At 51.5% G+C, this 13,995-nt stretch overlaps 4 protein-coding genes across 4 annotated transcripts in view; 2 read left to right on the forward strand and 2 right to left on the reverse strand.

Annotated features, from left to right (window-relative positions):
- The window catches only part of GUITHDRAFT_149774 (hypothetical protein), a 1,970-nt gene extending 1,083 nt beyond the window's left edge, over positions 1–887 (forward strand). Inside the window, exons 4-8 of the mRNA XM_005842250.1 lie at positions 349–414; positions 453–505; positions 556–628; positions 673–702; positions 746–887. Of these exons, the coding sequence (XP_005842307.1) occupies positions 349–414; positions 453–505; positions 556–628; positions 673–702; positions 746–835 (312 nt within the window). The 3' untranslated portion in view covers positions 836–887. The remainder of the gene's footprint in view (positions 1–348; positions 415–452; positions 506–555; positions 629–672; positions 703–745) is intronic.
- A 5,438-nt stretch (positions 888–6,325) lies between these two features.
- GUITHDRAFT_62679 (hypothetical protein) lies at positions 6,326–8,346 on the reverse strand (the record flags this gene model as incomplete). The annotated part of the gene is made up of 4 exons (XM_005842251.1): positions 6,326–6,436; positions 6,482–6,561; positions 6,606–7,862; positions 7,935–8,346. 4 exons carry the CDS (start codon positions 8,344–8,346, stop codon positions 6,326–6,328), a joined length of 1,860 nt encoding a protein of 619 aa, XP_005842308.1.
- A 934-nt stretch (positions 8,347–9,280) lies between these two features.
- On the reverse strand, positions 9,281–10,519 carry GUITHDRAFT_149775 (hypothetical protein). Its single transcript, XM_005842252.1, has 9 exons — positions 10,458–10,519; positions 10,302–10,414; positions 10,202–10,255; positions 10,057–10,154; positions 9,962–10,010; positions 9,848–9,915; positions 9,768–9,797; positions 9,661–9,715; positions 9,281–9,606 (listed from the first exon to the last, which is right to left on the reverse strand). The coding sequence occupies exons 2-9, from the start codon at positions 10,389–10,391 to the stop codon at positions 9,568–9,570; spliced, it is 483 nt and encodes a 160-aa protein (XP_005842309.1). The 5' UTR covers positions 10,392–10,414; positions 10,458–10,519; the 3' UTR covers positions 9,281–9,567.
- Positions 10,520–10,807: 288 nt separating this feature from the next.
- GUITHDRAFT_99109 (hypothetical protein) lies at positions 10,808–13,983 on the forward strand (the record flags this gene model as incomplete). The annotated part of the gene is made up of 7 exons (XM_005842253.1): positions 10,808–12,526; positions 12,571–12,669; positions 12,721–12,843; positions 13,020–13,148; positions 13,195–13,585; positions 13,637–13,721; positions 13,764–13,983. 7 exons carry the CDS (start codon positions 10,808–10,810, stop codon positions 13,981–13,983), a joined length of 2,766 nt encoding a protein of 921 aa, XP_005842310.1.
- Positions 13,984–13,995: the final 12 nt, after the last annotated feature.

The following is a 13,995-nucleotide window of genomic DNA, read 5'->3' on the forward strand; positions in this document are numbered from 1 at the left end:
ACTGCCCGTCTTGCCGGGTGACCTCTGACGTGGCACTCGCGCCCGGCACGCTCGTCTTCCTGTTTCTTGAGTAAGGCCACTTGCTAAGGCCAAGAGCCTTGCACGCGTTCTTGAGGGCGGTCAGAGAAATCCCCTGCACAGCTCCGTCATGAACAAGCGCGAGGGAGGGAGAGAGGGGATAGAGGGAGGGAGAGAGAGAGGGATAGAGGGATAGAGGGATAGAGGGATAGAGGGAGGGAGGAGGAGGGAGGGAGGGAGGGAGGGAGGGAGGGAGGGAGGGAGGGAGGGAGGGAGGGAGGGAGGGAGGGAGGGTGGGAGGGAGGGAGGGAGGGTGATAAGCAGTGGCAGGCGCTCTTCATCTCGCGCTGTCGCTTTTGGTCATTGAGAGGCTTTCCCGACATGCCCCTCATGGAGGTCGCTCGATTTGTGTATGTGGCGGTGACGCTCAGCAGGATTATGCGCTTGTTACGTCGCTGCGCCGCATCTGCCTGCATGAAACGCTGAGGAAACTTGGAAGTGTCATGGCCATCTCGATGCATGAAAGTTGAAGGTCAGGTGCTGGAACCCCATGCGCATCGACATCTTGCAAGCCAAGACCAAGTGCTCAGTTCGTCGATGGCGATCCAAGGTGAACAATCTGAAGATGAGCTCATCAGGCTCATGTGTCAACAGGGAGTTGCAACAGTCACGCTAGTCAATCAGGTCGCTTGTTGTGCCTCCTTTCACTCCCTTTACGCTCCTCAAGATCGTGGTGATCATGTACTTTTACTTTTGGATCAGCCCTCCCACGTTGTACGCCCTGTACTATGGTAGAAGACTACCAGATAAAGTCTGACGTGAATGTACTATGGTAGAAGACGAACAGATAAAGTGAATGTACTATGGTAGAAGACGAACAGATAAAGTGAATGTACTATGGTAGAAGACGAACAGATAAAGTGAATGTACTATGGTAGAAGACGAACAGATAAAGTGAATGTACTATGGTAGAAGACGAACAGATAAAGTGAATGTACTATGGTAGAAGACGAACAGATAAAGTGAATGTACTATGGTAGAAGACGAACAGATAAAGTGAATGTACTATGGTAGAAGACGAACAGATAAAGTGAATGTACTATGGCAGAAGACGAACAGATAAAGTGAAAAATGTACTATGGTAGAAGACTAACAGATAAAGTGAATGTACTATGGTAGAAGACGAACAGCCAAAGTCTAACTTGAAGTCTGCGTGTCCTGCGAGCCGAGCAGCATGGAGGAGCGCATATAATCGCCGTCCACCTCAGTCATCCATGAACTTGACACGTTTCCTTGGCTCGGGAGAGAGCCATGGGGAGACGTTGATGGATTTGCCTTGACAGATACAAGCGAAGAACGAGGAGACTGCGTGGAGATGTGATAGAGAGAAGGCATAGTTTGACGCGTCGCAGCTGCGCTTCTGGTTGCTTCATCATCCTTGCAGATCAGTTCTTCTGTGTAGCTCTTGCTCTGCTGCATCAACCCGACTTGCGTTCTTGTGCTCTCCTCGCTCGATACTCTTTCTGTATGCTTGGCCGGCAACTCCAGAGGCACATCGCCACGTGTGAGGGCGACGACCTGTCGCTGATAGCTCTGCTTCATGGTCTCGAAGTTTGACAGACAGCGAGCAACCTCCATCCAGCTTGCGGTAGAAGCGACGTCATGCGTGAGCTCATCCGTCTTGTGCTCTAACGTCTGCATACCAGCGGCAAGAGCTTGGAAGTGCTTGCTCAACTTCTCTCGTCCCAACCGAATCGTCTCTTCTCTGACCGCACGATCAAGAAGAGTCTTCTCCTCTTGCCTTGCTTTGATTAGTTGCACGTCTCGTCTTTGATCTGAGATCTGCCTCTCTGCCATCTGTTTGTCCAGCAACAGGTGCTGGGCTCGTTGCCGGAGGAGGTTGACTTGACTGTCCATGCGGTCCCAAAGGTCCTGATGCTCGCGGGTGGAGGCGTCGAGGTACTCGATCCTCGCGAGCTCGCGGTAGAAGAGCTCGGCGAGCTCGATGTCAAGCTCTTCGACGCTCTGATGCACCCGAACGATGTCCTTCTTGGTCGCTTCCAGGTGCTGCAGCAGATTTCTTGCCGCCATGATGGCTGAGTCTCTTTCCTGACAAGCCTCAGTTACCTTGCTCGACAGGTGCTCCAGCATCTCATCCGATCTCGCCGTGTCTCTTTGTTTGCTCTCGAGACTGATCTTGAGCTCCTCGATTCTTCTCTTTCGGTCTTCGACTTCTCCCTGGAGCCTTCTACACTTATCAGACTCTCGTGAACTACTCGCACACTCCTCAACTTGCGCTTGCATTTTGTTCATCTCGGATTCCAAGGCAGCCACTTTCTCCCGCAGTTTGACTCCACTGACTTGCATCATCGAAGTTCGTTCAATCCACTTACGTTGGTTCTCCTGCAGATCAGCTTCTTTTCTCTGAATTTCTTCATGCAAAGCAAGCAGGTTGGTAGATGTTTCCCGCTGCAAACACAGATGTCAATTCTGAATAGCGCTCGTCCAAGGAATTACAATTTTGAGTTGTGAATTCTTGGATTCAGCTTCCAAGGTCATGATAACACTTTCGTTTTCCTTACAGACATTCCTGATGTTCTCTAATCTTCTGCACACTTCAAGTCGTTCACTTTCAGCAGACTGCAACTGGAAAACAAGGTCTGAATATGAGCTTTCTTGAGATCTGAACTGCGAGAGCGTGTCTTGTCCTTTGGATTGATTTCGTTTCGACTGTAGCTTATTCATTAAAACACCTATTTCCTTTTCAAGGGAATCCTTTTTATCTTGATGGAGAATACCGTCAGAATGGATAGGAGTCTTCAAAGCATGTCACGATGGAGATGTGACTAACCTGATGTGTTTTCGTTTCCTGGCGAATCCAAGAAATGTCTCGAGCTCTCGATCTTGTGCATGACGTGGAGTCGGTGCTCATTTTCCTGCTTGACTTGAGCATCTAGACCTTCACAGACCTGCTGCTCGTTCTCCACCCTGCGCATGACCTGAAAGAGCAGAGCGAATGATTGAAGAGCAGGATGACGCGCGCGGACCTGACTGAGAGAAACTTCTATTCGCGTGAGAGCCTCATGGTGTTTTCTTGTCTGCTTGTGAAACATGAGACAAGGATGTTCTCCTACGTCTCTGACCTTCTCTTTTCCTGCTCCTTCTCTCGCAATCCTTTGCAGCTCATCTCTCAGAGCGGTCTATGTCAACAAGTCACGACATGACACTGAGCGTCACATCCCCTGGACCTGGTAAGACTTCTGCTCGACGATCAGGTTGCTGGTCATCTTGATCTCATTCTGTGCGGTGCTATGCCTTATCTGACAAGTTTTTGACGCCAAGTCATGTTATCTTTCAATCGCTGCCAACAATGTTCACCTCTAGGCTTTGCAACTCTTGGGATGCAGACAGCTTGCTCTGACAGTCAGAGGAAGGATGTGAGTGACATGGCAAGAGAGATCATGTTGGGGAACTTCACATTGTCAATCATAGAGCGGATTTCTTCCATCTCTCTCTCGATATCCCTTAAAGCTGTTCGCAGACCCTAACAGCAACGTTCATTCCCACCATCGGTGAAAGATCAAATATCACATTGAGCTTGGATAGACCGTTTCTGTTATCGATCTCTAAAAACAAAAGAGCATCTCCGCGGATCAATTCAGTCTTGTACTGCACTAGAAAGCAGCAACAATATTGACAACTGTTCACGTAATGTTTGAAGCGTAAGTGAGCAAACCTTGGGATTGCTTTCTCTTGAGCGTCAAGACAACTCTAGTCCCTCGAGGTCCGACTATCATCGTCTGAAGCTGCAATGCAAGAATGTCAGAAGTTGAGAGAAACATGATGCAACACGCATCACCAGCGCCAACTTGATCCCTCTTGTACTCTTTCCATCTACCTCTACAAGGATGTCGCCTTCCTGTGGTGACGTGTGAGCCCAGGCCTGCTTTGTTGTGCTGACCTGAATGACTCCGTCTCTCTCAGCTGCTCCCCCGCGATTCAGACTCATCACTTGCAACTGATCATGTACATGTGAGGTCCTTGAACCGTCACACAGAGCGACTGCTGAGCACCTCTCTGGAGCTGTTGTACTGGATCTTCATTCCTATGCCGCTTCCTGTGCATGCACCGTGAGGCTTTTCACAGGCGAATGTGCCCATGCAACCTCTAGGCAACGAAGGGGAAGCTCCTCTCGCGTGGACTCCATACCCACCGAAGTTCTGTGGAAGCAAACTTGAGCACAGCAAGCCAAGGTGGAGGAGGGAGTCTGGGGTCAGACCTGTACGAAGTGAGAGGCTTGATGGGTTCGGAGGCTGCCGCTGGAGGAGGAGGAGGAGAAGAGTCGAGCATCTCGCGCTACCGCCTCATAGCTCATGTACAGGTCTGCCGGCGCCGACATGTTCCCCCTCCTCTCTGCAGTACCCCAGGGCTGCTGCTCCTACCCCCCAACTTGTTCACGTATCCTTAGGGGGTGGGGTACTCGTTATTGGTCACTGGCATGGTAGCAACTTGCTATACAGCACAGAGAAGAGGAGGGAGGAGGGAGGAGGGAGGAGGGAGGAGGGAGGAGGGAGGAGGGAGGAGGGAGGAGGGAGGAGGGAGGGCCTAGCTTCGCGCAGTGCTGTTCGGCTGGCGTGTCCTCAAGCATTGAGCTTATTGATTGTCTTGATGGCGGGAGAATCGACAAGGGTGATATGCAAAGCGATGAAGCAACGATGGCGAACCTACGCGAGGAACGGAGGGAGGTAACGCAGCATCAGATTTACTTTGATCGCTTCCTCTACTCATCATCTAGAATCGCGAGACGGGGGTTCAGACTTCATTCGTCACTGTCACCAGACTGATCCTCGTAGCGTCGACGCCTCTTCGGCCTCTGCACGCAGGAGTCACAAGGAGAGGAGAAGTCTTACTCTCACCCTCGCGCTTCCGTTCTCAGTCGAGTCGATCCCTTCGCTGCTCCGACGGCGTTTGCTCCTGCAAACCCGTCAGGTCGGGGAAGTGCAGCAACTTCACACCACCGGTCAGAGAGCTTGCGGTCCATCCGCTCCCTCTTCAAGCGAGCGAACTCCTCGATGTCTCTTTCCTCTTCCAGGCACTGCCTCGCGACTTCACTCGTGGTCTCCTCCGCCTCTCCCTACCTTCGTGAACTCCGCGTCCGTCAGACCATGATGCGACACCGAGTGAGCGCGGTTGACCCTAGAGGAATGAGGCTGTGTTAGCCATGCATACCATCGTTGCTTAGCGGCATGCGTTACGTTCTTCTCCTCCCGAGCTTGGCAGCATCAGAATCTTCTTCGACCACCTGACAAACGAGCCCTCACTGCATGCTCGTCCACCTGTCGCCTCACCTCGGGAACAAGCGCCATGCTCGTGCGGTTCACAACTTCAACTTGACCATCATCAAGCGCCACCTGCAGGGCATGAGCAGAGCGACGCCTTGTCTCTGTGCGTACCTCCCAATCGAGGCCCTCAGCCTTTTTAACGACATTGCCAACTCTGAGAAGCGTCAGATGCACTTGGCCAGGGGCCGAGAGCTTGTCACCTTGAGTCGAGGAGGATCACTCGGTCTCCCTCTGCGATCTTATCTCCCAGAAGCTCCTCGGGCACCTGATTCCCGTCAACCCTCTCGTCTCTCCCCCCTCCTGTCAGGCCTACTTCACTCTCTTGCATCAGCCTCGGCCTTTGCTTCCCATCCTGCTGCTTCTGAGGAATTCAAGAGTCAGCATCAGCTCCTGGTCTAGGTTTCAGTTAGTCGTGCTCACTTCTCGTTCGACATCCATCTGCTGCCAGAGTTCGTACTCCTCCTGCTGCTGCCTCAGCAGCTGCCTCAGAGCATCATGTTCTCACGCACCTCAGATCGCATGATAAGCTCGTTGATCTCTTCATCCCGCGCAACTTCCGCATCGATCTGGCACAACCAATCAGAGGAGGCGAGGTGAGGCTCCTCCCGTCACCTTGCCGATGTCTGCAAGGATGTCTTCCTCGTCCAGCTTCTTCTTGAGCACCTGAAGGGCAAGCAGCTCACACCCCCGGCGACTCCCACGGAACATGTCTGAACCTCCTGCGCGTCCTTGGAGTTGGCGCCGACCTGAAGCAAGGTGAGGCGCATCCACGTCAACCAGGCTCACCTTAAAGACTCCCGACTCGATGACCAGATCTCCCATGCGCAAACGCGCGTTGGCTCGATTGATCATCCGCTCTTCGACTGATCCCACAGTCGTCAGCACAAACAGCCGGATGAAAATGCGTCACCTGTTCCCGGGGTCATGAGTCGGATGACCAATGTCTGCCAGTCAAGGTGCATGAGTCAGTCATTAGTTCTTACATGACAGCCAGTGAGGGCAATCGCATTGACTACAAGTGAGCTAGCTCGTCTGACCTGCTTCTTTTGACCGATTCGATTGATCCTTGCTTTCGCCTGCAGAACAAGTCAAGAACGTGAGCAGTAGGGACGCCGAAGCACCTGCTCATCCATCATGGGGTTCCAGTCGCTGTCAAAGATGATCACAGTGTCGGCCGTCTGAAGGTTCACACCTTGACCGCCTGTACAAGCGAATCAAGAATTAACAAGAGGCTCGTAACTCGACCTGCACGGGTTGAAAGGAGAAAGATAAAGATCTCAGAGTCTTCTTTGTTGAATTCTTCAATCAAAGTGGCGCGATCATCTGATGCCGTAGCTCCGATAAGCTTATTATAAACATAATCCTTCTCCTTCACGTAGGTCTCCAGGATTTCTAGAAGTCTCACCATCTGCGAGTAGATCAACACTCTGTGTCCTGCTGCTTTGAGTTTGGGCAGAATTCGATCCAAGACATCAAATTTCCCACAGACTCGAACAATATTCTCTTCGCCCAAATCCCACTGTTCATCGAGGAGGTAGGGATGATTACAAACTTGACGTAATCGAACGATGATATTGTTGTATGCTTTGGCAGTGACGTTGCCCTTCTCGTCACGAGATCTCAAGACAGCATGCTGCAGTTGTCGGTACATGATACTCTGTAATCCAGATAAGGAACATTTGATGATCACTTCTCGGTTTTCGGGCATTGAAAGTTGCAAATCTTTGTCGGTCTTAACTCTTCGCAACATGAAGGGTCGCAGGACCTGATGAAGACGGTTGATCAAAACCATTTGTTCCTCGAGAGATGCTTCTTGTTCCTCTTCGTCGTCATTGGCAATTGCGAACGGCTTTGAGAACCAGGTTTTGAAATCTTGATCTGTATCAAAAACATGTGGCAAAAGAAAATTTAGGAGATTCCACAACTCTGTTATATTGTTTTGTAGAGGAGTTCCTGTCAAGATCAGCTTTCGTTTTGAAGTATACTCTTTCGAGAGGACGATGAACAACTTGCTGTCTTTGTTTTTCAGCCTGTGACCTTCATCAACTATAATATACGACCATGTAAATGTCTTCAAATTTCTCATGTCTTCTGATTTCATGGCCATTTCATATTGTACGATTAATACCTGAAATCCACCTGATTTCATTTTTGACCTAAAAAGATTTCTTCGCACGTCTTTGTTTCCTTTGTAAACGATTACCTCCAGACCAGGTGCCCATCTGCTGAATTCAATGGCCCAATTCGTGATGGTGGAAAGAGGAGCTATTATCATGAATGGACCGTTGTCACCTTTGGATTCGATAATGTAGGTAAGAAGACCAATCACTTGAATGGTCTTTCCCAGACCCATTTCATCTGCGAGTATGCCAGACAAATTGTTGTTGTAAAGAGAAACAAGCCACTGCACTCCTTGTATCTGATATGGCTTCAACTTGAGCTCAGGCCCACCCATGATACTGGGCTGTTCAAAAACAACTTCTTTGACAACATGTTGCAGGGCTTGTTCAACGCTTTTTGTTGATACTGGACCTTTAACATCAGTCTGAGGCGGAGCCGCCTCATCTTTTTCACTCTTTGCTTCTTCCTGGTCTTCATTGGTGTTCTTGGTTGATTCTGACTCATTCTCATCCTCAGCATTGGATGGCAGAATCTGATGGTCCAGTTCAAGCAAAGCACCTGCTGACTGATCGCTTGCTCCGCCAGCCAACGTCTTTGAGGCACGCGACATCTTGTTGGCAAGCATAGAGAGGTAGAGATCTGTCTTCGAGATCAACTCGTTGAGACGTTCGTTCTTGGCACTCTTCACGTACTCCCTATAACGATCAAAATCGTTCGCCTTCAGAGCCGCCAAGCGATCAAGCTTTTCCTTATCACGAAGCTTTTCGGCATTTTTGTGCCATTGTCGTATCCCCTTGCAGATCTGTTCTCTCAATCGCTTTACATTATTATGAAAGGCCAAGAAGTCCCTCTGTGTCCTTGACATGTCATCCAGAAACAGCTTCCGCCTGTTCACTTGGAATCGATCTTCGTATTGCTTACGGGTGGCCTCCCACTGTTTCTCATATTCTTCTTGTGTGACGTTGGCTTTTTCGTCATATTTGTGAAGAACATTCATGTTTTCATATGAAGGAATAGCCTGGTCCACATGGCAGCTCAGAAGACAATCTCGAACCTCTTGTTGTAAGTTGTACAGCTTGAGCATCATCTTTTCTCGCTCCACTCGCTCCGCCACGTGCAAAGGCATGTTGGCCGTAGGAGTTCTTGCTAACATTTCCTCGCGAGCCTTCATATGACTTTGAAAATGTGAGGTTGACTTGTTCGCAACCTCCTTCAAGAACTCGATCGAAGGACGATTGTGACGATCTAGAGGGAGAACTTTCGCTTCATCGCTGGGCTTCGTGCCAGCATCAAGATGATTCAAAGTGGATGTGAGAAAATCTTCCAAATTAAATGGGTGCACTGGTCGCTTATCACGAGTACAGAACGAAGGAGTAGAAGCCCCTCGTGCCTCGGCAAGAACAGGGAGTGGAACAGGTAGATCTCTCTGGAGCAGAGACAGCGCTTTTAGCTGTGCCTTCAACTGCGCTCTGACGAGTGTGTCATCCCTGCGCTCTGATCTTTTGTCCAAAGCTCTCCTAGAAGAGGAGGGTTGATCTGAGAGCGGATGTCTCTTCTCTCTCATCTCTATCTCTTCCTATCTCTTTCTCTGTCCTCAATGACTCCTCGCTTCCTTCCTGTTTCTTTCCTGTTTCTCTTCTTCTCTTTTCCACTCGACAGGCTCCTTTCCCTCTCTTCTGCTGCTCGCCTGCTGCCTAGTCGTACCCCCCCAATCCTCTACGAAATGGCGGGTCCTCTGAAAACTTTGTGATACTTCTCATAATTTTGAAAAGTAAAGGGTAATTTTGGAAAATTGTTTTCGCAGTTTAAAATTGCTAAGAAATTTTCTTCAGGGAAGGCCCGGCGACACACTGGAGTCACCTGTGACTAGTTGGGCTACCCGGTGCGGCTAGTGACTAGTTGGGTTACCCGGTGCTAGTGACTAGTTGGGCTACCCGGTGCTAGTGCTAGTGACTGGGATACCGGTCGAACTCCGGAAGAGCACGACATACCCGAGCTCAGAATGTACCCGATCTGGCTGCGATGACGCAAGCCAGTGAAGCCTGGGAAAAAAATAACGGAGTTGATTAACAGTACGCGAATGCCATCAGTTTCTAGAACTGTCTCCCGGCAAAATTGTCTCCTCCTGCACTCAAGTTTCACCTCCAGCATTCAGTACGGTCCCGGTCACGCGGCTCACCTCTTCATTCAAGTTTGGCTTTTCCTTGTCGATGAATTTGTCATAGATGTAGCACCTGCAAACAGAAACTTAATCCCTGCGCCCTCCTTCTGTGACAAGAAACTGACCCCCTCAAGTTGAAACAGCAAGCAAGAATACTGAAAGAGATGTTAGCAACAACGAAAATTCACAAATCCTATATCATTACATTATCGTGATCCCGACAAGGAATGCATAACCGAAGCATCGAGCAAACATTTCTCGAATTTGCCAAATCTGGTTTGCATGAGGAAATAGCAGATGGCAAGCAGAGAAAACATACATCGGTGAAGGATGGCCCCTGCTTTGCTTGTTCTTCCTCCTCCTTGGTCCTAAACCAATCTCATGAGCAACGGTCATGCCCTTGAATAAATTCACCTCTTGTAGTGCATCCCACCGAAGCCCACAACTTCTTTCGCATCATCCCCCTGCTCTGCCAGCATGTGCTTCTTTGCCATCCGGTTCACAGCTTGTGCCTGAGCACGTGTGTCAAGACCGGATTTCCTGCAGATAATTTCTCCACCTTGAGCTCTCCCATCTTTCTTCCTGACATCTTTTGAATCGCAGCAGTAGTTACCTGTCGTACTACAGTGAGAATTCACGTGAGGTGCATCATCTCTCACCTTGCTTGAGGAAACATCACTGATGGGGAGAGTGGCTGATGCCTGAACGGCCAACAGAGCAAAGCTCAAAACGAAAAGGAGCGTTCCCATGGCACAAAGGTGTGCTACAAACCCTGCAAACGAATCAAGAGAAGATCAACGCATGAATCTGTCTACCTCCGTTCTTTGATGCGTCAATCAATCCTTCTGACCCCTCCGCCTGCCTTGAAGATGTTGACACCTGGAAGTGCAGTTAGAACCAAATGCCTCGCAACAAGTGACAGGTAATCTTTGCGCCATCATTCCTCCACATATCTTCCAACACTGTAATCATCACTTTGGTTGTTCTGTGTGTACCTGGCACATCACCACACTACTACTCCTTCCGTCTCGCCCTCTACGTTCTATCCTGCTTCATACCATTCAGGTCGATGATTCTATTTCCGGGTATGTACCACATCCCCTCACTGACCGGTGATGACCCAGTCGTTTCATGTCAAGTGCGACCGTTACATTTTGAGGTTGACATGCCGCCCGGCCTTCAGCGTGGAAGCGGCATGGCGGTCACGGGGATGCTGATGGTGGCGATGATAGGCGGCGGGGGGTTGGCGGGGGCTACAGGACCAGCAGATGCCGCGACAGTCGAAAAGCCTGTGATGATGCTTGCTCGACCGACATCGTCGCCCTCCGGTTCTATCCCGGTGTTGAACGCCTGCGTGGACAGATCGGACTGGCGTTTTGTTTGGAATGAAGGGGGGTTCTTATGGACTAGCTCTTGTTCGGAGTATGTGACGGGAGGCGGAAACTGCCATGTGGATGTTGGTTACGCGCTTGATGAGGAGAGATGGATCTCAGCGGAGGAAGCTTGTCCGTTCTCTTGTGGGAGATGCTGCGACAAGGTCTGCGGCACGGCGGGATCTTCTTGTGCTTCGGCGTGTTTGAACCTCAGCAGCTCATACCAGTCTCTCCTTGAGTTTGCCTTAGCTTGGAACTCATCAGAATTCAAATCAGTTCTCAGTACTCCAACAGCCTTCCAGCTTATACCTTACGCACCTGAAACATTTCTCGACCGCGCTCTCGTGTACCTGATTCCAGTAACTCCTGGTGCCAAGACTCGGTACAGGCTTGAGTGCGCTGCATCGTCTTCTCCTTGGATCGACAGCTCAAGGGTTGAGGTCACGACGAGCTGCGCTCATCTTCAGGCAATTTCGTTTCTTCCAGGCTCGGGGACCAGCTCCGAGTTTCTATCGGACATGGTAGAAGTCAGCGTTGAGATCAAGACGCCTCCGCCTGTGATACAGGTCACTCAGTGCGCGATCGTGAAGGCCAACGTGACTGAGATGCTTGAGTTCGATGGCATTACCAGCAAGTACTCCGATCAAAGCTGCTCGTACCTAGTCGTCGACATTCTCGCTCAAGGGCTTCTCAATGCAACCGCACGAATTCGTTATGCAGAGAACCAAGTGACCGGCAGCCTGGCAATGACGGATCAAGCCATCGGCAGAGCCACACTGACCATGTTGGAATCTGGAGTTGTCGCAGCGCTGGCATTCCGGCCAGGCACCACACCAAGTGACCTCGTGCTTTCTCCTCGATTGGTCGTTCAGTCTCCCGCGCCCGTGCGCTCCTTTGACTGGATGGGCACCGTCGGCTTGTGGAACTTTACACTTGAGTCTCTGCAAGGCACCTACGAGCGAGAGGTCAACCCTCTGAACGGCTGTGCGGAGGTTCAGCCGACGGTCATCCATCCCTCTCAGGTTCGTGATGCCTCCAACTTGCTCGGTGCAGCTGTTCTCAAGGGCCCCGTATGTAAGAGTGGCACTTGGGAGCTTCCTGCTCCCTTCAGCCCCTCCATCTCTTCCTTCCTCGTTGACAAGATGAGCGACGGGTCTCGCCTGCAGGGCCTTGAGTTCAACTCCCTCAACTCCGAGCTCTTTGTACAGGACGATCTTTCCCTAGCGCATGCTGCCGGTCTACTCCCCACTGAGACCTTGTCCCTTGAAGTCTGGTTCTCTATCAATCCTGCAGGAAGCATTCCCGTCGCTGGCCTTGTCAGCGCAAGGAGCGATGGGCCCGAGCTTGCTGGACATCAGTATGGGAAGGGATGGAGCCTGAGCTACTCCGTAGAGGACGAGCTTGATGAGACGAGGATCGAGTTTGCGGTTGCGACGCAGAAGCAGGAGCTGATCGCAGGACTTGGAGGCTTCGCCACGCTGGTGGGAAGAGTATCACCTAGGCTTCCTGCGGTATCTCAGGTGTCTCGAGATTTGCGAGCTGAGCCTTCACCTAGGACAAGATGATTCATGTGGCCGTCACGTTCAACGGCTCCCACGCGTCGATCTTCATGTCAGGGGAGCTGATCGCACAGAGCGACATGTGCGGGGCACAGGTGAGAGCTTGACGAGTCTGCCGCTGTTGCGACACATGACGATGATGAAAGCGGAATGAGACTTGCGGTTCGATCCTCTACCCCGATCGGAGAGACCTGCTTGCCTTGAATGTCTCCGGCAGTCTCATCGTAGGCGCTCTTGATCAGCGCAACGGAGAGAGAGCAAGCCACATGGTTCTCGCATCCCTCCCCCTCCCCCTCTGATTCTCCAGCTCCCCCTCCCCCTCTGATTCTCCAGCTCCCCCTCCCCCTCTGATTCTCCAGCTCCCCCTCCCCCTCTGATTCTCCAGCTCCCCCTCCCCCTCTGATTCTCCAGCTCCCCCTCTCCATCTGATTCTCCAGCTCCGCAGGGGCTGATCCGCTTTCTACGTATCTACAACAAAGCTCTCAGCTCCGAGCAAGTCCGAGTAGCATCGCTGCGGTATTCGCTTGACTTCGCCATTCTCCCTTGCCCTACCGGTCACTATGGACCTTACGAGGTCTGCCTTGTGTCTTTCTTGTCGTGAGTGTCTGACGAGTAGCCAGGGCTTGCAGCCTTGCTTCCAGTGTCCTCCGGGGACTTTTGCTGCTGCCATCAAGAGCGAGCGCTGCCTCCCTTGCCCTAAGACCTTCTTTGCTCCCTCCTCTGGCAGCAAGGAATGTTTGCTCTGCCCCGTCGGTCTGTCCACCGCTCAGGAAGGAAGTGCTGCCTGCACGGATGACGCCTGCATGCTGGGGCAAGTCTCCTGCTCACCAGAGGCCCGATGCGTCTGGAGCAACGGGACTGCGACATGCGAGTGTTGGCAAGGATACAAGCGTGAGGGACCTGTATGTCGAGCTGTGTGCGGAGATGGCATACGTGTGAGCGAAGAAGCTTGTGATGATGGCAACGTCTTGTCGGGGGATGGATGCTCGTCATCATGCCAAGTGGAGAACGGTTTCATGTGCACCTTACTGAGAGACAAAAGCTTCTGCTCCTGCACATTAGGAGGCAGGGACTGCTGCATCGCAAACTACTCCTTCTGCTTGCGGAACTACGAGGTTTTGTCGTCGACACGGGAAGGGTGTTACAGGTAAAGTGGAGAGGGGCGATATCTACCCTGACGCTTATGCAGCACCTTCTCTCGCTGTTTGCTTGCCGCTGACAAGACTCTCATCCCCTCCCTCTCCTCGCGCGTGTCTCTCTTTTCCTCCTCGAGCCTGCGGCAGGAGGGCCCCTGCGACGCCAAGGAGGAGGTCGACTGTCAGCAGCTGGAGGCAACCTGCGAGGCTGCTCCTGACTGTCTGCTCGCGTACGCGCGATGCCTCAAGGCAGTCACCTGCTCGCCAGTGTGAAGGACCAGGACC

The sequence above is a fragment of the Guillardia theta genome, assembly GCF_000315625.1.
Source record: "Guillardia theta CCMP2712 unplaced genomic scaffold GUITHscaffold_1, whole genome shotgun sequence".
In the NCBI taxonomy this organism is placed as follows: Eukaryota; class Cryptophyceae; order Pyrenomonadales; family Geminigeraceae; genus Guillardia; species Guillardia theta.